Source organism: Mesoplodon bidens, assembly GCF_964165515.1.
Source record: "Mesoplodon bidens genome assembly, chromosome: 11".
Classification (NCBI taxonomy): domain Eukaryota; kingdom Metazoa; phylum Chordata; class Mammalia; order Artiodactyla; family Ziphiidae; genus Mesoplodon; species Mesoplodon bidens.
The window spans coordinates 91,779,729-91,804,894 of record NC_138167.1 but is presented as its reverse complement, the minus strand read 5'-3'; the positions used below and the strand labels follow the sequence as shown (position 1 = coordinate 91,804,894).

Genomic DNA, 25,166 nt, shown 5'->3' with positions numbered 1-25,166 from the left:
TTTTTTGATAGAAATTTGAAAGTAGCTCCTGACTCCCAAATCCTACATATGAAGGTAGATAAAATTGAGACCTGAACTTTCCTTCCCTGGTGGGAATGTAAAAAATTATGATTATATTAGTTAAGAAATGTTCTGGTAGGAGCTCCAGACTAATTTTAATTTCTCAGCTCTACCACTTACTGTGTGTTTTTATATGTAACCTCTCTGGGCTGAAGCATTCTTATCTTTAAAATGACAATAATACTGTAGACTTCTCAGAGTCCTTGTGAGATAACGTATTGGAAGTGTGTGGACCTCTGCTGGGCATGTAAGTCCTCAGTAGAAAACTGTAACTGTTACTGCTGCTAGAATCTTATCTCTACCTCCAAATATCCCCTCCAGCCATATCAGAAATGTACTCTGTCACTACAGTTTATCACCTATTGGCCTTGGGCTGTTGAGCTTCTGCTTCCACAATAATTGTTAGAGATATCTGTTTTAGGCAATGTGGTGAACGAAACCTTTATATACAGCTCACCTAAGATACCAAATTAAAAAATATATGTTTTAAATACTTTAAATATTTTAAAATATTTTTTAAGTAGGTTAGGATCATGGCAAAATTGAGCAGAACGTACAGAGAATTCTCATATACCTCACACATGCGCAGCCTCCCTCACTATAACCATCCTTCACCAGAGTGGTACGTTTGTAACAGTCAGTGACCTACACTGACACTTCATCACCCAAAGGCCATAGTTTGTATTAAGGTTCACTCTTGGTGCTGTACATTATATAGGTTTGGGAAAATGTATAATGGCCTGCATGCATCATGATGATATTATACAGAATAGTTTCACTGCTCTAAAAATCCTCTATTCTCCACCTCTTCATCCCTCCCACTGCCTTAAGTCCTGGAAACCACTGATCTTTTTACTGTCTCAATAGTTTTGCCTTTTCCAGAAGGTCACATAGCTGGAATCATGTAGTATGTAGCCTTTTCAGATTGGCTGTTTTCACTTAGTAATATGCATTTAAAGTTCATATCTTTTCATGTCTTGACAGCTGATCTTTTTTTTGTCATTTGTTTGTTTTCACTGAATAATATTCTGTTGCCTGGATGTGCCACAGTTTATCCATTCACCTACCGAAAAATATCTTGGTTGCTCCCAAATTTTGGCATTTATGAGTAATGCTGCTATAAACCTCTGTGTACAGGTTTTTGGGTGGGTATAAATTTGCAACTCATTTGCGTTAATACCAAAGCATATGATTGCTGGATTATTTGGTAAGAGTGTGTTTAGTTTTGTAAGAAACTGCCAAACTGTCTTCCAGAGTGGCTGTACCATTTTGCGTTCCCATAAGCAATGAATGAGGGTTTTGTTGCTCTGCATCCTCATCAGCATTTGTTGTCAGTGTTCTGGATCTTGGCCATTCCCATAGGTGTGTAGTGGTACCTCACTGTTGTTATAATTTGCATTTCCTTAATGACATAGGATGTGAAGCATCTTTTGATATGCTTATTTGCCATCTGTATATCTTCTTTGGTGAAGTATGTGTTAATGTCTTTGGCTCATTTTTTTTTTTTTTTTTTTTGTGGTACGCGGGCCTCTCACTGTTTTGACCTCTACCGTTGCGGAGCACAGGCTCCGGACGCGCAGGCTCAGCGGCCATGGCTCACGGGCCCAGCCGCTCCGCGGCATGTGGGATCTTCCCGGACGGGGGCACGAACCCGTGTCCCCTGCATCGGCAGGCGGACTCTCAACCACTGCGCCACCAGGGAAGCCCTTTGGCTCATTTTTTAATCAGGTTGTTTGTTTTCCTTCTGTTGAGATTTAAGAGTCCTCTGTATATTTTGGATAGCAGTCCTTTATCAGATAAGTATTTTGCAAATATTTTCTCCCAGTCGGTTTCTTGTCTTCTCATTCTGTTGACATTATCTTTAGCAGAACAGAAACTTTTAATTTTATTGAATTCCAACTTATCAATTATTTCTTTCATACATCATGCCTTTGGTGTTTTATCTAAAAAGTCTTAGCCATATCCTAGGTCATATAGGTTTTCTTCTGTTTTATCTCTAGGAGTTTTAGAGCTTTGCATTCTACATTTAGGTTTGTAATCCATTTTGAGTTAATGTTTGTGAATGGTGTAAGATCTGTGTCTAGATTTATTTTTTTGTATGTGGATGTCCACTTGTCCTATCACCATTTGTTGAAAAAACTATCTGTGTTCCATTTGCTCCTTTGTCAAAGATCAGTTGACCATATTTTTGTGGGTCTATTTCTGGGCTGTTTGCTCTGTTTCACTCTTCTATTTGTCTATTCTTTTGCCAATACCACACTGCCTTTTTTGCTATAGATTTATAGCAAGTCTTGAAGTAGTGTAGTGTCAGTCTTTCAGCTTTGTTCTTCTCCTTCAATATTTTGTTGGCTAGTCTACATCTTTTGCCTCTCCATATAAACTTTAGAGTCAGTTTGTCAATATCAACAAAATGTTTTGCTGGGATTTTGTTGAATCTATAGGTTAAGTTAGGAAAAATGGAACTCTTGCTGATGTTGAATCTTCCAATCCATGAATATGGAATATTTATCCATTTGTTTAATTCTTCTTTATTTCATGAGATTTTTGCAGTTTTCCTCATATAGATCTTGTACGTATTTTGTTAGATTAATCCCTAAGGCCTTTAATTTGGGGGATGCCAATGTAAATGGTATTGTTTTTTAACTTCAAATTCCACTTGTTCATTGCTGGTATATAGGAAAGTGATTGACTTTGGTATATTACCTTAGATCCTGCAACTTTGCTATAATCACTTTAATTTCAGAAGTTTCTTTGTTGGTTATTTTAGATTTTTTATATAGATGATCATGATTCAATTTTTATTGATTCAATTTTAAAAATAGATATAGGCCTATTCAGACCATCTATTTATGCTTATGTGAGCTTTGGAAATTTGTGTCTTTCAAAGAATGGGTCCATTTCATACAGGTTATCAAATTTGTGGGAATAGAGTTATTCATAGCATATCTTTATTATTCTTTTAATATCCATGGGATTTGTAGTGATGTCCCCTCCTTCGTTTCTGATATTGGTAATTTGTGTTCTTTGTCTTTTTTTTCCCGTAGTTTTCCCGGCTAGAGGTTTATTGATTTCATTGACTTTTTCAAAGGACTAGCTTTTTGGTTTCAGTGATACTCTCTATTGATTTCCTATTTTCAACTTCATTGATTTCTTCTCTAATTCTTGTTATTTTTCTTCTGTTTACTTTGAATTTAATTTGTTCTCTTTTTTCTCATTTCCTAAGGTAGAAACTTAGATTACTGTCTTAGATCTTTCTTCTTTTCTAATATATGCATTCAATGCTATAAATTTCCCTGTAGCACTGCTTTTTCTGCATTTCACAAATTTAATAGGTTGTGTTTTCATTTCATTTTCATTTAGTTCAAAGTTTCATTTGGTTCAAAATATTTTTGAACTTCTCTTGAGATTACTTCTTTGACCTATGTATGATTTAGAAGTGTTGCTTAATCTCCCTGTACTTTGGGATTTTCCAGTTATCTTTCCAGTATTGATTTCTAATTTAACGTCATTGTGGTCTTAGAGCAGACACCTTATATTACTTTTGAGGCTATATTATACTCTTAAAATTAAAAGTATTGTATCTTCCTGGTTAAATGAACTTTTTTTTTTTTTTTTTTTTTGCGGTACGCGGGACTCTCACTGTTGTGGCCTCTCCCGTTGCAGAGCACAGGCTCTGGACGCGCAGGCTCAGTGGCCATGGCTCACAGGCCCAGCCGCTCCACGGCATGTGGGATCCTCCCGGACAGGGGCACAAACCTGTGTCCCCTGCATCGGCAGGTGGACTCTCAACCACTGCGTCACCAGGAAAGCCCTTAAATGAACTTTTTATCATTTTGAAACAACACTAATGTTTAGAAATGTTTAGTAAATATTTAGTAAATTTAGGGGATTTTTGTTTGTTTTTGCCCTAAAGTCTATTTTGTTTTATGTTAACATGACAACACCAGCTTTCTTTTGGTTAATGTGTTTGTGGTATATTTTTTCTATCCTTTTATTTTCACACTTATTGTACCTTCATAATTTAAGTTTGGCTCTTGGATTTTTTTTTGTTTTAATCTAGAAAAAATTGTTATATGCTAACTGGGTTATTTAACCATTTATACATAATGTAAGAACTGACATATTTGAATGAATACCTTATTTTATGCTTTCTATTAGCCTGGATACACTGTGTTCTTTTTCTTTACTTTCTTTCCTTCATTTTGGATTAAGTACTTCTTTCCTTTCTATTGTTTTCTTTTTACTAATGTGGAAATAATATTATCTGTATATATTCATTTTAGTTTTTACTCTGGAAATCATAACATATGTAGTTAACATAATCTAGAATTAACCAATCTTTTTCTCTTCCTAGGGAGTATAGGAATCTTAGAACATTTTAACTCAATTCAGCTCAATTCTGAATTATATAGTAATATTTGTCTGTATTTTACTTGTGACATATTTAATTTCACAAGATATTATTGCTACTTATACTGTCAATTTATATTGATTTTACCAACATATTTCATATTTATGAATTTTTTCTGTCTTCTTGCAACATGGATCTTTCATCTGGAATTTTCTTGTGAAAAAGACTGTCCATTTAAATAAATTTCTTTAATAAGAGTTTGCTAGTAGCAAACTCAGTTTTTGTTAATATGAAAATGTCTGTATTTTGTCCTTATTCTGGTGAATTCCAGTTTGGCAGTAAATTTCTTTCATTCATACAAATTTCAGATCATTGAAGATATTTTACTGTCTTCTGCCTTCTCATGTTGCTCTTAAGACATTAGCTGTCAGTTTAACTGCAACTTTGTTGGAGATAACCTGGCTGCTTTTTTTCTCATTACTTTAAGATTTTCTTTTTTCTGCTGTAAATAATTTTATTCTTATGAGTCTAGCTGTGGATTTCTTTTAAAATTTATCCTGTTTATGATTTACTCACCTTCTTGAATCTATGGCTTGATGTCTTTTATCCAGTTCAAGAAATATTTCAGTCATTATCTTGGATATTGCCATTACCTCATGCTATCTTGACAATCCTCCTACAACTCCAATTAAACATAACTTAAATTTTCTCTAGCTTTCTCTATATATTTTTATTTTTTAAATTTTTCATCTCTTTGCTCCTCTGCACTAGATTCTAGATAATGCCTTCTCACATATTTCCAAGTTCATTATTTCTTCAGCTTTGTCTGATCTGCAAGTAAATACGCATTATAGATTTTAATTTTGATTATTTTGTTTTTCATTTCTAAAATTTATATTTGCTTTTCTCAAATCTGCCTCCCCTGCATTTTTCCAGAGGTGATGTTTTCAGTTCTGCCAAGTATATAGAGGTGCTATCAGGTTGGGATCATGTTACAATAAATTCACATCTTAAGATAACTTTTTAAATTATATTCTGAATTTATGGTTTATCTTAGCAGAAGAACTGATTTATCCCTCTTTATTTCCCCAAATGGAAGTTCTGTATCATTTTTACCCCTTCAACTCTTTCATTATTTCTGTCCAAATTTACTTCTGTATTCCAATATCATAAAACTCATATAGCCCTTTTCTGCCCAGAAGTATTTCTGTACTTTGTTTCGTCAATTTTACCTTTCATTTCCCTTCTATGTACTTACTATAAGCATCTTTCCTAAAACCAAGGGAAAAACTTTCAATATATGGAAAAGAAATAGTAACCAGAGTTGTCTTTCAATTTATTTTACTATGTTGGAATATTTGTTATGAAAACATTGCCTATCATTTTTGAATGATACAAATTTAATATAACTTGGTGTGGTGGAGAGAGAATTGAATTAAGAAGCAGAAAATTTGGTCATTACCACTTTAAATCTCAGTTTTATCAGTTGTAAAATGGGAATGATACATGTCTTGCCAATCTGTGAAGCAAAATTATGAAATCAGGGACTTCCCTGGTGATCCAGTGGTTAAGACTTTGCCTTCCAGTGCAGGGGGCACGGGTTGCTCCCTGGTCAGGGAGCTAAGATCCCACATGCCTTGTGGCCAAAAAACAGAAGCAATATTGTAACAAATTCAATAAAGACTTTAAAAAATTATACACATCCGGGACTTCCCTGGTGGCACAGTGGTTAAGAATCCGCCTGCCAATGCAGGGGACATGGGTTCGAGCCCTGGTCCAGGAAGATCCCACATGCCACAGAGCAACTAAGCCTGTGTGCCACAACTACTGAGCCTGTGTGCCACAACTACTGAAGCCCGTGTGCCTAGAGCCTGTGCTCCACAGCAAGAGAAGCCACTGCAATGAGAAGCCCACACACTGCAGTGAAGAGTAGCCCCCATTCACCACAACTAGAGAAAGCCTGTGCACAGCAACAAAGACCCAATGCAGCCATAAATAAATAGATAAATTTATTAAAGAAAAAAATGATCCACATCAAAAATAAATCTTAAAAAAATTATGAAATCATTTGAGTACTGTAAATAAAAAGACTATTACCATTTTCTTGTTTCTGGTGGACACAAACCTTTGAAATGGCAGTTTTGATATTTGAGCCAAGGTCTGCATGATTTCAAGACTTTTTTTCTCTCTGCTTTAGAAAATGACATGTTTCTTGGCATAAGGTTTATTTGTGCTTATTCACGTAACACTTGTCCTAAAATCGTAGTCACTACCAGACAAATTTGACACATTTTTAGTCCTAGAATATTGTAAGTTAGTATTCCTTAAAACTACTATATAGCTAATAAACAATAATTACACACCTGTGGTTACTAACAGCATTCCCACAAAATGAGTCAATCAAAAAGATGGGATAAAGTACACACACGCTTAAACAACAGTTCATAAAGCAAGAATGATTCATTATATAGTTATATGTGCCCATTATTGGTAATTCATTTTTTTTAAGTTGCAAAATTAAAGTTTTTCTATGTCAAGAACTCCGAGAGCTTGAGATTTGATCCTACTTTCAGGTAGAAAAGTAGCCTGACATTATTTTATGAATGCTGGCAGAAGATACAAGACTCCTAGGTCAGGGACAAAGAGCTTTATTATTTACAGCATAGCAAGCAGCCTGGGCACTAGAATATTTGTGTTGGTTCCCTTAGCCCCTCAATTTCCACGGGACTAACATGTAGGAGTCCAGGTGGATACTGAGCTCAAGGTAGGTTTGTGTCTCAGTTGAGAAACCCCAAGCTTAGGAAGCTCAAATACTTTATAACGGGTTGTAAATTAACTTGCATTTTGTACTGATGTTAAAACATCTTTTACTGGACAGCCAACAAATCTGCCCTTGCTTCAAAGGAGACACTATCTCATCTTATAAGGCTGTTTGATATACAAATGGTTTTGAAAAAACAGTCTGGAACAAAAGGCTAGTTAGTGCCACACTTCCTGGATGTTCAGAAATGGAGAACTGTGTCACAACACTACCACCTGGTCAGTTTTGAATGTGAAACCAATGACTTACTTCTCCTTTCCTTCTATTAGAATTCAGACTAAAGCAACCATATAGTAATGGTTAATCTAACTAACTATTATGTCCTACTTACTGTCTATGATTTTGAGTGTTCAACTTGTAAAAATTTTCTGTTTATAAAATTGTTTTCTTAATTTGAAAAGTAAGTTCATAAGCTAAGCCAAATCATTTACATTTAAGTTTACAAGGAGAAGACAAAAAAGGGGGAAAAAATTAAAGTTCTACTATCTTTAGGTCAAAATATGCTGTTTTATAATTCTTTTGTAGCACAGAAGCACATGTAGCTAAAAATTAGTTTTTCAGAGAGCATAGACAAAAAATATGCTTTAAATAGTCATAAATTTATTTATTCTTCAAATGTGTGAAAAAGCTACTCTTCATAAAGCATTTACTATAGAAAGAGTACAGCATTATAGAACACTGTTTTTTGACCAATTCATACATAATTTCCTATGGCTAGAAGGTCTATTGTTCTTTTTTATTCCCATAATTTAACATCTGAATAGGTTTAGTTGAAATTTACAAATTCCTCTGAGACCAAATATGGAAAATTTTATCTCAAAATTATTCCTTATTTTCCAAAAGTTATCCACAAGAGAAAAAGAAATTCTGTGTTATTTATTACAGCTGGTATATTAAGAACATTTTAAATGTCATTTATTTCCATATTCAGAATCTGACATTAAGGGAATTTCATGGGAAAATACGGCTTCTTGATGAAATGGAAACACTGTGGGCTTTGGACTCAGCCAAACGAAGGTTCAAATTCACACTACTCTTACATAAACTCAAAACTTTCATTTCATTCTCTAGAAAAATGGGGATAATTATTGTTTTCTTCCAAGGATATCGTAAAGACACAATGAGATATATAAGGTCTCTCGATAGTATTCTGGTTGCTCAACAAATCTCATTCTATCCTCTTTTCTCCTGAGGCAGCCACCTCAAAATATTAAGAATATATCTTAGACATCAATTTCTTAGGTATAGATATTTACTAGAACTGTTTATCATATTGTTTTTTTTTTACTAGCCTAAGGATAGGCTTATTAATCTTTATGTATTTACTATAGCTACACTCAGAGATAAACTCACAAATGAAAATGCATTTATTTCATAATAAAAATACACAATCTTTTTTTAAGTGAGAAAACTGAAATTCAGAAAAGTTAAGTGATTTACCAAGGATGCAACAGCTAGTTAGCGACAAATCAAGAACCTTCTGCTAAGTCTTATTCTTGTGCCCAATTCACTATATTGCTAATACTAAGCAACCAGTGAGTTCAGAGTTGTTTGAGACCACAGCTGAGTGCTTTCCATGTTCATAGGAGTTAAGAATGCCCACTAACATGTTCTTTTGAGTTATAGAGCCAGAAGACAGAAAGAATTTCTTAAGTCTCTACAGAAAAATGCCAGTACTTTTGGTCATGTGAATCCTGAGTAAATCTCAGGTTTATAACATTAGGTAACAATCTAAAATAGTGTGTGTTGTTTTGGGGAAATTAATAGCTAATTTCATAAATAATGCATAATAACAGCAAACCAGGTTCACTAATTGTTTTCTTCAATCAAATTTTATGTTTACTACATCTATTGAGTTAGTAATATCAGTTATAGTTCAGTTTTATGATTTTATCAATCGTATTTCTTTTTTTAAATAAATGTATCTATTTATTTATTTATTGGCTGCGTTGGGTCTTCATTGCTGCACGTGGACTTTCTCTAGTTGCAGTGAGCAGGGACTACTCTTCTTTGCGGTTTGTGGCTTCTCATTGCTGTGGCTTCTCTTGTTGTGGAGCATGGGCTGTAGGCACGTGGGCTTCAGTAGTTGTGACACATGGGCTCAGTAGTTGTGGCTCTTGGGCTCTAGAGCGCACGCTCAGTAGTTGTGGCATACGGGCTTAGTTGCGCAGCATGTGGGATCTTCCCGGACCAGGGCTCGAACCCGTGTCCCCTAAATTGGCAGACAGATTCTTAACCACTGCGCCACCAGGGAAGCCCTATCAATTATATTTCATTTCTAGAATTGCTACCCATGTTTTTCAAAACTTCCTGATTTTACTAGTCTCTTATTGCTTTAATACCTTTTAAGATCTATTTTTAGGTATGCAGATACATAATATTTTGTGTATTTTCTCAAGTTAAAGATGCTTATTTTTTATTCTATATCTGATAAATCCACTACCTTCATGATTCAGTGGACCGATTTTATGGTTTGTTTTTTCTGTTGATTCTCACTCTAATGGCATATTTCCCAATGTGTTTAGTGACTTTTGCTATTGTTTTAATTAGTTTGTGTTCTTTAGATCTGTATTAATGGGAATTTTTAGAGGTGTGAGTTTAACCTCTCCAACTCTGAAAGATTTTTGACTACTTCAGCCAGTTACTAGAGGGCACATTCCCCCTTACCCTGGAGAGATAACTCGTAAGCAATCACTGCTACACCTATATATTTTCTTTTTGTAATTTTTCAGCAATATTTTTAATTTTATTTTTAACAAAATGTATATATATTTAAAGTGTACAGCCTGATGACTTGGCGTACATATGTAGAGAAAAATGATTACAAAGCCAAGCTAACTAAAGTATCATATCCTCACATAATTATCATTTTGTGTGTGTGTGATGAGAGCACATGAGAAATTTCCTCTTTTAGCAAGTTTTCAGTATTCAATGCAATATTTTTAACTATAGTTATCATGCTGTACAATAGCTCTCTAGACTCATTCATCCTTATATTTGTGTTTTCTTGTCATTTCTGACTTCTGAGGACTTCTCTACCTTTTTTACGAGCTCAAACTTTCATTTTAAAATACGTTCTGGAGCATTGATGTTACCTAACTTCAAGACTTACTATAAGCCACGTTAACCAAAACAGTGTGGTACTGGCAAAAGAATATACAAATAAATCAATGAAACAGAATATACATGTGAGAAATAGACCCACACAAATATAGTGAACTGATCTTTGATTAAAAAAACAAAGGCAATACAACGGAGAAAAGATAGGTCCGTTCCAGCTCTTGGTGCTAGAACAACTGGACTTCCACATGCAAAAATTAAAAGAAAAAAAAAGAGTAAGAATCTAAACACAGACCTTATACTTTCACAAAAATTAACTCAAAATGGATCATAGAGCTAAATGCAATCACTCAAAACTAAAAACTCCTAGGAGATAACGTATTAGAAAATCTAGGTGACCTTGGATTTGGTGATGAACATTTAGATATAATATCAAAAGCATGATGCAGGAAATAAATAATTAAAACCTTCTGCTCTGTGGAAGACACGATCAAAAGCATGAGAGGGCAAGCCATAGACTGGGAGAAAGTATCTGCAAAAGATACCTGATAAAGGAGAGTTATCCAAAATATAGCAAAAACTCTTAAAACTCAACAATAAGAAAACAACCAACCTAGTTTTAAAAATGGATTAAAAAAATTAAAACAACACTGAGATAGCACTACACACCTATTAGAATGGCCTAGGTCCAGAGCACTGACAACACCAAGGAAGATACACAAATTCATGAAGCATTCCATATTTTGCTTTTCTTTCTAGTGTTCATGAATGACAAAACTAAGGCTCTGATAAGGGAGGTGACTCCCCCAGTTGAGGACCCTTCCCACTTTAAACCCCACCCACAATTCCTCTTCTACAAAAAATAAAAGAGCTCTGCAAATCAATATTTATCTAAATAAAGTTAAAAGTTAATTTTGTAGGAAAGTCCTATAATTACTACCTTGACTTCTTTTTCCACTAGACTGTGAGTAGAGCAGTAATGCTTTTCATGAATGGAGGCCCTGATTCATTTACAAATGCAGTTCTGCTACATAAAGTTCTATCTTTCGTGGGTAGTATAATAAAAGATAAAAATTTTTCACTAGTGAGTATCCACTTAGAAAACTCTTAAGTCTTCAGCAGGCTATGGGATACTTGCTTAAATTATTACCAATGAAAAACAATAAGTCTGGGGCCAGGTTTATTAGTCTCTGATATGTTGTTACTCAAATTGTGAAAGAAAATTATTTTTACTTACATTTACTTATTTTTTAATAATCAAGCAATACTTTAATTATTCAGTGTTTCATATGATGTTATCTCTACCTGTAACAGAAGTGTATCTGTATTCTTAAGTTTGGTAAATACAGAAATCATCAGATGCAGAAAATTAATAAGTAATCAATGAGAAATATATAGGAATGTATAGACATATACATTATGAGCATTTCTGTTTTATAGCTATTCAAAAACATTGATTACAATGATAAAAGTGTCTAATTTGGTTCATCAAGCCTCTATCATTAATGTACTAATGTAATACCATTTGTTGGCTTCTTTTGAAATAAAACTAGTAAAGAAAATTAATCACCTACTTGGCCTCAATTAATAAATATACATGGGGCCTCCCTGGTGGCGCAGTGGTTGAGAGTCCGCCTGCCGATGCAGGGGATACGGGTTCGTGCCCCGGTCTGGGAGGATCCCATATGCCGCGGAGCGGCTGGGCCCGTGAGCCATGGCCGCTGGGCCTGCGCATCCGGAGCCTGTGCTCCGCAACGGGAGAGGCCACAACAGTGAGAGGCCCGCATACCGCAAAAAGAAAAAAAAATAAAAATAAAAAAAAAAATAAATAAATATACATGAATTACAGATGTCTTTTTACCAAAGAGTAGAAACTTTTAGATACAACAGGGAGCTGAAGTCTAAACTGTACCAAAAAAACAAACAAAGAAAAAAACAAAACACAGGTGGCAGTAATATTTATGCGGCCATTATAACCATGTTATTTTGAAAGTCAACCTACTTACATCATCAGTTTCTCCATTATTCTATTGAGTGGGCCCTAGTTTGGATGACCTACTACATTAACACTCCCTGAGGGAGTCTAGGTTGGATAGAGGAATATTCTCCAAGGATAATTAAGTTGAGAGAGTGAAACAGAAGAGAAGCATGTCAATGGAGCCTCCTTCATGGTTATTACTGAGCAACTGCTAAAAATTATTTGAGATAAGTTCAAATCAATTAGAACTTTGTACCCTTCTTATCTTTTGGAAATTAATTCTTCTGTATTAAAGACACACTAAAATCCTCATATATTATGAAATAAATACATTTTAAAAAATACCTGAAGCAGATTTATAATTCTGTGAAGGAGGACCTCCTGGACTTGCCCAGAAAATTTTTCTGTCTAATTTTGTGGTTAATACTGGAATCTTCCCCTCCTGACAGTGACCCCCTGAAACCTTGATTTTAGCCTAGATTTAGAAACTTCTACAGATAGTCCCACCTCCAGGGTAGGTAAGTCTTAACCTGTGATAACTGAGATAGCATTAAAGCTATGCATAAAGGAGCTCATTTCACTTAAAAAAAAAAGAAAAGAAAAATGGCTATAGTTATTAAATCCATACTAAATGTGCAGCATTATATGTGTTCTATTATTTTATATTCTTAATATATCCAGTTTAAGAGGAGAAAACTGAGGCAGAGAGGGGGTAATTTGCCCAACATGACACAGTAAGTGAAAAGTCAACTTACTATGTGCTAATTAGTTGCTAGACAGATAGAAAGATGAATAATGTATAGCTTTCCTTTATAGACTGAATTAATTTATTCTATAATTATTTTCTTATATGTCACAAATCAAGGGCCTCATCTACTGGAAAGCTTAGTGATGTGCCTGATTCATGAGAAACAGTGGAAAGCAATCTTAGACAGTGGCTATCTGGTAGTTCTTAAAACAGTGTCCTGTTGATACTTTTATTCGTATTACTTAGAAATGGGTAATTCTGCCAATACCATGGTAGAGAAGGATCAGTATTACCAACTTTCCCTTTTACCTCAGGCTCCAATAGTGCTTAGCACCACCCTGTTACAGATTCTGTCATTTAAAACTTTGATATTTTGTTCATCATGGATTTTTGCATTAATTTTGCTTTTAAAATATTACATTAAAATATTATTTATCTCGATTACTGATTTTTTTTTGGCATTCCCTTAAATTTTGTGCTAAGGCAAGTACCTCATTTGCCCCACTTGCCTTATCCTAGTCTCAGCCCTGGTTAACAGCAAACATGGACACACCATACATGAACAAACCTGCTATTTTCTTGAGTTACGTGGCTGTCACAGGAGAAACCAAAGAATCACTCTTTATATAGTAGTTGGTACTCCTCTATAAAGACATTAATGAGGAGATACAGCTCAACTGAACAATACAATTGGGAAAGCATATCCTTTCAGGTAGAATTACATAAATACAGAAGGCTTGTAACTGTTTAATAAGCACAACTATACCCACTTTGTAAAAGAATGATTCTGTTATTCCAGAGGGATTTTCTTAAGGCTAGCAATTCCATAGTATTGAAAGTTATGTCTTACAAAATCCATGTATTTTAAAATGTATAATTTAGTAACTCACTTTTATTTTTCTTTGCTTTCATAAGGGTCATTCATACACTTTATGTATTACCCAACACCCCCCAAACAGATGAATTTTGAAAATTCAAATGTCAGAAACTAGCAAGTATTTTTTATTCTAGTACTTTTTTTTAATGCTCTTTGCCATAAAATTTAGTGAAATATGTAAAGGAGTGATTAGAGCTGCAGTTAGCCTTTGACCCTTACATATAGTTTGGCTCTGTTCCCCAAATTTCTGTTTTTAAACTCTTGTACCAACAGTCCTCTTCTTTATTCATACAGTAATCTTTCTTTAGTGATCAATTACATACATATTTAAGTATATTTTAAAAGAATTGAAATGTTGCTTGTCATACACAAATGGCTCTTAGAGAGTTATTGGTTTCATGCCAGTGCTGTCAACTTTCCAACAACAGATTGGATTGGTTAAGAAATAAGCCATAAACAGCCTATCAACAAGTATTTATACAGATGTTAATGAATTTAAAATTCTGTTAGTATAACATTTATGCCGAAATCCAATTTTATTTGTCCTATATTGTGAGGTATGATGCAATAATTTCTTTTAATAAACACATGCAGACCACTTACACTTTATAATGTAAATCACATTTTTACTATACCCAGTATAAGATACATAGAATCAGCCATTTATCAAAGTTACCAAAAATATTTCCATCACATGAAGCATTTTGCTCAGTATGCAACCACGTCCTTCAAAAGCTTTGAGTAAAGAAATGAACTCATCTCCATCCATGAAACCAAGAGTATTTTGTTATTATATTACTGAGAAAGGCCATAAAGAGAAAAGAAAATAGTCATGGGAAAGCCAGCATATGTATTAAAAATATAAATAATTAGCTTCTTTTTGTGTGCCCCAAATGATAATTGAATCCTAACCTCCCTCTAAATTTAGAAAACTGATTAATTTGAGGCATATGAGTTTAATGAACACTTATTTTGCTTTTCATGAAGAAAAAATATTTCCATTAATTTAAAAAAGACTTCATTTCTTTTTTAAATTTATTTATTTATTTATTTATTTATTTATGGCTGCGTTGGGTCTTCATTGCTGCATGCGGGCTTTCTCTAGTTGTGGCAAGTGGGGGCTACTCTTTTTTTTTTCTTTTTTTTTTTGAATTTTATTTATTTTTTTATACAGCAGGTTCTTATTAGTTATCCACTGTATACATATTAGTGTATAAATGTCAATCCCAATCTCCCAATTCATCCCACCACCACCACCACCACCCTACCACGGGGACTACTCTTCATTGCAGTGCTCAGGCTTCTCATTGCGGTGGCTTCTCTTGTTGCGGAGCGTGGACTCTAGGAGCGTGGGATTCAGTAGTTGGCTCATGGGCTCTAGAGTGCAGGCTCAGTAGTTGTGGCACACGGGCTTAGTTGCTCCACGGCATGTGGGATCTTCCTGGATCAGGGCTCGAACCTGTGTCCCCTGCCTTGGCAGGCGGATTCTTAACCACTCTGCCACCAGGGAAGCCGCCAAGACTTCATTTCTTTTGGAGAACTTCTTAAAGCTGAACTGTTTTCTTCTAGGATTGTGTACATTGTCAACGTTTTATTTATAAAATAGCTATACACACACACACACACACACACACACATACATATTGTTTTAAATTTACTACCCTTGGTTGTCAACTTTTATCCCAATCTAATTCTGACTTTCAGAGCTGAAGTTTCTATTATAATAATTAAGTTAATCACATTTAGACATGTGTTATTCTCCACAATGCACAGGTTCATCTACGTGCTAAAAATCTAAATTCCAACTCTACATTTCTCAGAGAACATTAATCAACTATGATAATCACTCTGTAATTTTACCAATATTTGTTGAGCACCATCCTACTATGTATAACTTAAAAAGTGTATATTCTAGTAGGCAAAACAGACACATGAATAGGTAAGTAAAGCATAATGTAATAAATGCTATCATGGGGTCTCTATATTATCCTTTGGAGGGCATCTCTAACCTAATTTGAATAAGGAATGGAAGTGTTCAAAGATCAGGAGCTTACCCCAAAGAATGTAATTTCTAAACTAAGACCTGAAGACCTGAAGTAAGAGCACCATTGGTAAAGTGGATAATCCCAAACACAATGTCTATAGGCAAAAAAGATCATTTTGAGTAATTATAATACATCTGGGTGATTGAGGCAGGAACTTAATAGATGTGTCTGAAGGTATAAGGAAGGCCTGTATACTATGCAAAATGTTTTGAACATTATCCAAAGATAGTAGAGAACCAAGAGTTCAAACTCTGAAAGAGCAAACTAGACGTGTACTTTAGCAAGACCATTTGCAGTATGGAGATATCTAAGTGGGAACAAGGCCAAAAGGAAAAAGACCAGTGAGAAGGCTGTTACAGTAACTAAGAAGAGATGATAGTAAGCTGAATTTAAATAGTCACAATGCAAATACCAGAAATTTGACAGAATGAAAAGAATTTAGAAGGTCAAATCTGCAGCTGAAGGGTGAGGAAGAATGCTGGTTCGGTACAACACTCTGGTTTCTGAATTTTACATTGACGATGATGGTAGAATTATAGGAACTTAGAAAAGGTGGGATAATACATGAGTTCAGCTTTTTACATATTCTGTTTAAATTATCTGTAGGATACCACAGTGGAGAGATTTTGGATGGATACATTTCAGAAGGAGATGAGGAAAGTGATTGAAGAACTTGAATGAATATCCTCTTACAGGAAGATTATAACCAAGGAATAAGATAGGGCCAGGATAGTACCCCAGAGAAAAATCCTGAGAGTGGAAGAGATAGCAAAGGAAGATGAGCCCTTGAAGGAAACTGGGGTTTAGACAAAAGGGCAGAGAAAAACCAGATAAGTGGAATTAAACAAGACTCAAAGGAAATAATCCTTTTAAGAAGGAAGACATGAACAATGTATAATATTATAGAGGAGTCAGTAAGAATTTCAAAAAGTCCCAAAGATTTAGCAGTACTAATGATCTTGGTGTGAATGGTTCCAGTGAAATGGTGTGGGGAGGAAGCCATAATGCAGTGGGCTGAAGCATGAATGTTAGTAAGTCAACAGAGACTCTCACTCACTCCTGTTCAAAATGAGGTCAGTGGGGATGAAAGGAGGAGCCAGGTATTACTGAGATACCCAGCAGGGAGACTAGACCCAGTTTCTGGATTAGATGTCATTATATAAGGAATGAGCAGCCAAGGTTTACTCCAGAATATCTGGTCTGAATGACTTGGGAATTCAGGAGAAAAACCAGACTTAGTAGGATGATAATGATAAAAACAAGTTGTGATTCTGAAGTTCAGCTGGATCTGAGAACAGGAATAAGATAGAGTTTGGTGATGTCTAGTTCTCTAAGCTACCAGTCTCATGAGGCAATAAACAATGCATATCTAATTGACTGGCATCAAAAGCCAGCACAGGACTTCCCTGGTGGCGCAGTGGTTCAGAGTTCGCCTGCCGATGCAGGATACAAGGGTTCGTGCCCCGGTCCGGGAAGATCCCACATACCGTGGAGCGGCTGGGCCCGTGAGCCATGGCTGCTGAGCCTGCACGTCTGGAGCCTGTGCTCCGCAATGGGAGAGGCCACAACAGTGAGAGGCCCGCGTACCGCAAAAGAACAAAAAAAAACAAACAAAAAAAGCCAGCACAATACCAAGCATGGGGTGTGGTGGTGGACAGCAGGGGTGCGGGTGCTCCTAGATACTTGCAGAATGACAAGCATCAACATCTGAAGGAACACAAATATAAAGGAGACTGAAAGGAAACACTCAAAGTCTGATGCTCCAAAGTCCTGTAGAGAAGAGAGTTTTAAGACAAAGAAAAGGTTCTGTGTAGTTGAATTCAGCAGAGAGGCCAATGAAGATAAGGAATAAATGTGTTTGGTAGATAAGATGGTTTAAGGCCCTCACAGTAAGGACAATTTCAATTTGGCAAAATCAGATTGCAATAAATTAAGGAGGAAATGGAGAGGAAAGACCGAGAGAGTAGACTCCTCTTAAAAGAATTTTGTTAACAACTGGTATCTTTTAGTGTGAAAGACAAAATATTAGAAGAGTATAGAATTTGTCCCTGAAATCTTATGTGTCATTTTATATAAGTTTATCTAATTGGGAGATACAAATCTATAAATTATTAGAGGAAACTTGTTTATAGTTTAGAAAATATTTAGCAAGTAGATAAATTTGGATACCTAGAGAAGAAAATATTTGCACCAGTGATAACAGATAAAGGATTATGAATGTCAGTTGAAAACAAAAATGGAAGTACTAGAACCCAGCAGATAATTGGGGAGAACAAGAAAGATATTTTACACTTTATGACCTATAATTGGTAAATAATCATATGGAATCACTTTCAATCTCACTAGCAGTAGAGACATATAAATTAAAATCATATTAGACAATATTTTTCTCAAATTATCAACAGCTTTAAAATATTTAATATCCCAATGTTGACTAGGGGCTTAGTGAAGTGAATAACCTCATATAGCATGTGGTGAATTGGTGAAACTTTTTAAAACTATTTGACAATATAGATTATATTGTGTTCCTCAAAATATTTATAACTTCAGACATGTTATCTTTAATTCCACCTGAAAAAATGGATTAATTAAATAGAATACTTAAAAACCTTCATGTAACAAGTTAGTACCTCACAGTGTATAACCTCTAAAAGTATTTTCAGGATGAGCTTTCCATTACATAGAATGCATTTGTTATAGTACTAACTGAAAACTAGAATGTATAGGATACATACAATTGTATGTAAACAAAAAACAAATCTATGAACAAAAGAACTAAAAGAAAATGCCTGAAAAGTGTTATCCAGTTGTTGTCTTTGAATAGTGGGGCTTTCTGTGGATTTTATTTTCTTTGACTTTTTAGTTTTTAGTATTTTTAAAATCATCTATTATGAAAATATTATTTTTATAATAAAAAGTTTAACAATTTGTTTAAATAAAATTATTAAAATGTGTGTTTTGAAGTAAAGCAGCATATATAGACTAGTAACTAAGGGAGAGCAGGAATCAAAAGGAGACCTTTTTTCTTAGGTTGATGGTACGAGAAATTCATGAAGACCCAGAGAAGCAGGAAAGAGCAGTAGATAGGCAGTAGGTTCGAGTTTTGCAGACCAAATGATGCTTCTTCTAAAACCAAGAGGATTTATTGGGGAGCCTGAGTAGAAGGTGATAAGCATCTGTTAAGTAATCCGGGTCACCATAATTCTTCCTACACAAGATGCTAAAAGCAAGCTTTCTCCTCAGTGACAGGGGTAATCCTAAAATGGTTTAGCGAAAATCATTTGCCAGAATCATTTCCTCCAGCATTTGAATGGCAGTATTTTTGAATACATCCAACCAATATCACCACTATGCTAGTTCTCTTTCTTACACTGAACTCATGCCAATCTACCAATCTATGCCTTCAGGTTAAAAGGGTTAATATGAATTGGACCCTTACAGTGAAATCTCTCATCTTTACCCAGGGATTGTTGTTTAGAACATTGGCTGAGTTCTGATGTAAAACCACTTAGGGTTTATGGAGTGTTATCGTACAGTTGAGGAAAATTTTTTAAATGAACACTTTAAAAAGGGCCTATTGCAAGTATATGTCACTATTTTTAAAAACAGAAAGATGTAGAGATAATTTTTATTTTCAGCTAAAAGTACACTTGCTACAAAACGATTCTCTACATATCAAGAGTAGGTAAGTTCCCAGTCATGGGTTCAGTTGATTATCAGGGTCACTGATTCCTCACTACTATCTGTCATTGTACTCATGAGTTCACCATTTGGTCTAGTCAACCAAGAAAGGCAGATAAAAGGCTGGGACTCTGCTGACGAAGAGACTTAATGCTTAATGCAGTATGGGTGTAGCAACCCCAAATCTTCCCTTTGTTTGAGTCTCTTTTATAGTTTCTTTGTAAGGAAGGCCATTTATCAAAGTGGTGTCTGCTCATGGATTCAGTGGTCAGCCCTTGAAAGTGAAGTAATTGTTCCTTCAACACAGCAACTATGGAGGGATTGGCTTAAACTCAGGAAGAAGGGGTATGACCATTTTAGAAACATAAGGTGGCACAAGAAGTTAACAGGAAGTTAACTTTACTAAGTAACATAATTTAGAGAAAAAAAATCTTGATCTGTAGCTTTCCTGAGAACTGGCTCCAGTATCTCTTTGGACTGAAACTAGAGTCATTTCACTAATACAACAGTAACTTTTAAGGAATAAAAAGACATGATGAATGTACCATCCTCAACATATTCAGAAAGCCAGATGCTAAATGTGTGTATACATGTGTGATGTATACATGTGTATACATGTATATGTGTATACATGTATGTGTATACATGTATACATATATGTGTATACATGTATGTGTCTCTGTACAGCACCAAGAATTCAAAATAGGCTTTGCACCATGCTCCATTTGTTTTCCAAACAACTTGCAAATATAAAATGACTTTCTATGTACTATCTATAGTGAAAGAATAGTGACTTTCTATGTACTATCTATAGTGAAAGAATAATTCCAGTTAATAAATGGACATTTTAAACATCAGGTTTTAAATTATAGAATTCTTGTGAGTTTGATTACCATGAGTTAGTTTCAAGAGGTACCTTCTCTGGTGTACTGTCAGTCAAGCCTACAATGCTAACAAGTCCCTAAGCATGGTGATGGCACCAAAAAATAAGCAGTCTAACAACTCAAGAGAAGTGCTCTAAAACCACAGGTCTTCACTGTAACTCAAATGCATTGTAACTCAAATGCATGACATTGATGTAGCAGCAATGTCTGCAGGGTTTTTTTTTTTTTTTGAAAACTACAAACATATATATAGTAAATTTAAATGTGAATATAATGGTCGGATTTTTCTTTTATTTTCTTACTATTTTATTTTTCTTTATATTTGTTATCTTGTGTTCTTACCTGGTATAATTTCTCCTCTTGCATATTCTCCATACCCATCTTCATTGTTATGCTTTCCCCCCTCCATCTTTGAAATCACTACTATGGCATTAGCACAAGTTTCCTAAACCGAATATAAATGATATCCTAACTTAACTATTGTACTAGCTTACATGAACCAAGCTTAGTTTTACATAGAATTAAAATTCTGTTTTGGGGCTTCCCTGGTGGCGCAGTGGTTGCGAGTCCGCCTGCCGATGCAGGGGACGTGGGTTCGTGCCCCGGTCCGGGAGGATCCCACATGCCGCGGAGCGGCTGGGCCCGTGAGCCATGTCCGCTGAGCCTGCGCATCCGGAGGCTGTGCTCCGCAACGGGAGAGGCCACAGCAGTGAGAAGCCCGCGTACCGCAAAAAAAAAGGAAAAAAAAAATTCTGTTTTGAAAATCCTCAATATAATTGATAAATTCTACATATGGATAAGATAGCATGAGGACAATTAGACTTTAAATTCTGTCTACCAAAAATAATTATTTGAATTTTCTAAAACACTAAAAAACAAGCCCTATAAAATGTAGGTTGCACTAAAACAACTCCTTTATTTTTCAAAATAGGTGGGTTTGAAACTCAAGCTGGAAAAGCACTTAATCTATACGTGACTGACATTATTTCTCTTACAGATGATTTACCTCCTATGAGTTAAATTGTCTTGTTTTTCTTTTTTTTCTTGTGATAAAACTGTTAGCCTAGACTGAACTGCTTGGCCAAAATTTGATCTCTTTAAATAACAAATAAAACTTCGATACTTTTTCCCTAGGTAAGGAAGAAGAATTTATGTGTAAGGATACCACTGCAAATGAAAAATTAGAAAGGAATAAAGAATATACATACCAATGGCTTCATACACAGGTTGGGGTTCATGAAACTAGTTCCAGAAACATGAAATGGTGAGGTCATTTCCTTTAAATTAGATTTTTGTATTGCAAATACATCTTGAAAACTGAAACCTAGGTTAACTGTGCTAAAACAAACATGACTTTATATAGCCAAAGGCCAATACTCTACATTGCCAGGTTATAAATGGCCTCTTATGTAGAATAGATTTGATCACTCTTTATATTTTTCACCATAAAATATTCAAGAACTTAGTTTCTTTATTGCTTAAAACCAACACAAATGATTGATGGTGATGATGAACCACACAAAGGATTCTACTTTATAAAGTAAAATGCATGGTATTGATTAACTGTTTATAAATATCATATGTATTGGAGGTTATAGTATTTTATTTTATGTTATTTTTGTTATCATTTATGTTTGGCAGTTAAAATTGTAATTCAATCCTGATGCCACTTTACCAGTCATGTAACTGATTTTCAATGATGTCTCAATGCTTTAGTTTCCTCTTCTTTATAGTGAGATGATAATATCTTATCTCTCTATTTCACAATAGAAGTGAGCTCTCAAGGTTGAGGGTATCAAATGTTGATGTCCCTTAGCAGCAAACAAGGTGCCTTGAGCTTAATAGGTAATCAACAAATTTTTATTACATTAATGTATGTATTAGTTTTCTAGGGCTGCCATAACAAAATACCACAGATTGTGTGGCTTTAAGAGCAGAGATGTATCGATATATTCTCACAGTTCTGGAGGTTATAAGTCCAAGATCAAGGAGTCAGCAAGTTTGGTTTCTTTAGAGGTCCGTCTCCTTGGCTTGCAGATGGCTACCTTCTCACTGTGTCCTCACATGACCATCCCTCCACCTGTGTTATCTGTGTTTTAACCTCTTCTTACAAGGACACCAGTTATATTGGATTAGGGCCCACCCCTATGACCTCTTTTTACCTTAAGTACCTTTTAAATGCCCTATCTTCACATAGTCATATTCTGAGGTATTGAAGATTAAGATCTGAACATATAAACTTTGAAGGAACAAAATTCAGCCCAAAAAATGTAACATAAAGCACTTATGTGCATAACCACTAAACCAAATTTTTAAGGAAAAAGAAGTCTGGATATAATATTTTGACATAAAATTTTTAAATTGAAGTATGATTTACAATGTTGTGTTAGTTTCAGGTGTACAGCACATACATATTCTTTTTCATGTTCTTTTCTCTTATAGGTTATTACAAAATATTGAGTATACTTCCCTGTGCTATACAGCTGACATAATTTTTAAGACTTTCATTTTAGCTACATATATCCACAAAACAGTAAAAAAAAAAAAGCGCTATTATAAGCATTTATTAAATATGTAAACAAGTATTGAATCTAAATGTAGATGACACTTTGGAAATGTTTCCAGGGATTGTGGGTGATAACTATTTTAATAAATCTACAATTATGAGGGCTAAAACTTAATTTAGCAGAAAATTATAATGTGCAAAAATGAAACCTTTTTTTATAATATATATGAATGGAAACCTTTGTATGTAGTCAATTCTATCCATATAATTTCTTTAAAAACATGGAAAAGAAAGTGAAGAATGAAAGTGAAATTAAAACATTTCAAAATCTGGATTGTTATATACTATTTCATTGTGAGCAAAGAAAGTAGGAATAAAGCAATCAACATTTGAGAATTTTTTATTTTGCTAAGTATTCTAATTAATGCAAGCACAATTTATTTTATGTTGATATTAATCAATTTAGCATAATTCATAACATGACATTCTTAGGACTGTAAACAAATATAGTATAACCCATACCTTACCATCTGTATTAACCAGGTATAAAAGGTCTGGTTTAGAAATATAAAAGCATCTGTATAGATAATGTGAAAAATACAAGCAAAATGTTTTAGGATGTATTTTAGATACGCTTAAACATTTCACAACATCCCTTACTCCTAAATAAGTTATGTTTAACCATATAATGCAACAGGCAATTGTTGATGGATTTTCTGTTTTGAAAATATAATATAATATATAAAAGAATATATAGGTAGTAATATTTTAAGAAAAATTGTTTTCAAAAACAGAAGTTCTTGAAAAGCCAAATATCAACAGAAGTTCATTGTGAGCATTAATATAATGCCTTAAATACACCAGAGCTATTTTAAAAATAGGAAGTTTTGCCTTTCTTATAAGTAAGATATATAAGTACATGTAGTAAAATATTTATATTTTTCTATAATTTATTAGCTATGGTTATTGGTACTTTCAGATTTTTGATCTGTGTATGTGCTTATGTTCGGCAAAGAAGGGTGGCATTAAAGTGTTGTTTAGAAATTTAAATTTCATGTCAAATTGAATTTTAAAATGACTATGAAAAGATGTAAATTTGTATGTATTTTTGCATGTCACCTAATTTAAGAAAACTATTATTTCCATTTTGTAAATTATTTATTTCTCCCAAAATTTTCACTGGGCATGTCTTTCATAGTCTTCCTCTACATTTATATAATGATATGATTTCTGTTTTTGTCACTATGCAGCAATCACTTCTTGCCTGAGTTAGATCCAGATGTACTTAATGGTGGAAGAGTTCAGCTTGTGGTAAGAAATGTGTTTAAAGTTCAGAAAAAATGTTGTGCACACCAGTACTCAATAAATGGCACTTTAAGATATGTCCATAAGTAGTGTAAATTATGAAAATACCACAACTGTATCTTTTTTGGGATAATGTCAAAATGCTATGTATTAAAATAGTACCATGGGGCTTCTCTGGTGGCGCAGTGGTTGAGAGTCTGCCTGCCAGTGCAGGGGACATGGGTTCGTGCCCCGGTCTGGGAGGATCCCACATGCCGTGGAGCAGCTGGGCCCGTGGGCCATGGCCGCTGAGCCTGCGTGTCTGGAGCCTGTGCTCCGCAACGGGAGAGGCCACAGCAGTGAGAAGCCCGCTTACCAAAAAAAAAATAATAATAATAATAATAATAATAATAATAATACCATGTTTTCTTGGCTTGTAATATAACTTTAAAATATGATATTACTTTAAAATATTAATTCTATATGGTAGATTTAAAAATATTAGCATGCTACCATATTTTTAAAAATACTCTGGACAAGAAGTTGTATAATAACATTATTTTCTAGAATATTTTAAGAGTAGGATATTTGAGGGAAACAGCAAATTACCCTCACATCTCAGGAAATCAAACCAGATAAAAATTAGAAACTAATTATGAACTCCACCATTCTAAGTAATAAAGTGTAAATTATTGGAGCTCAGGACTTCCCTGGTGGTGCAGTAGTTAAGACTTCATCTTCCAATCCAGAGGTGCAGGTTTTGATCCCTGGTGGGGGAACTAAGAGCCCACATGCCTTGCGGCCAAAAAACCAAAACATAAAACAGAAGCAATATTGTAACACATTCAATAAAGACTTTTAAAAAATGGGC

At 34.6% G+C, this 25,166-nt stretch overlaps 1 protein-coding gene across 1 annotated transcript in view; it reads left to right on the top strand.

Moving 5' to 3' along the window:
* The window catches only part of LRRIQ1 (leucine rich repeats and IQ motif containing 1), a 187,279-nt gene that overhangs the window by 152,573 nt on the left and 9,540 nt on the right, over nt 1-25,166 (top strand). The window contains exons 25-26 of the mRNA XM_081249779.1: nt 21,640-21,769; nt 24,262-24,322. Coding sequence (XP_081105905.1) covers nt 21,640-21,769; nt 24,262-24,322 — 191 coding nt within the window. The remainder of the gene's footprint in view (nt 1-21,639; nt 21,770-24,261; nt 24,323-25,166) is intronic.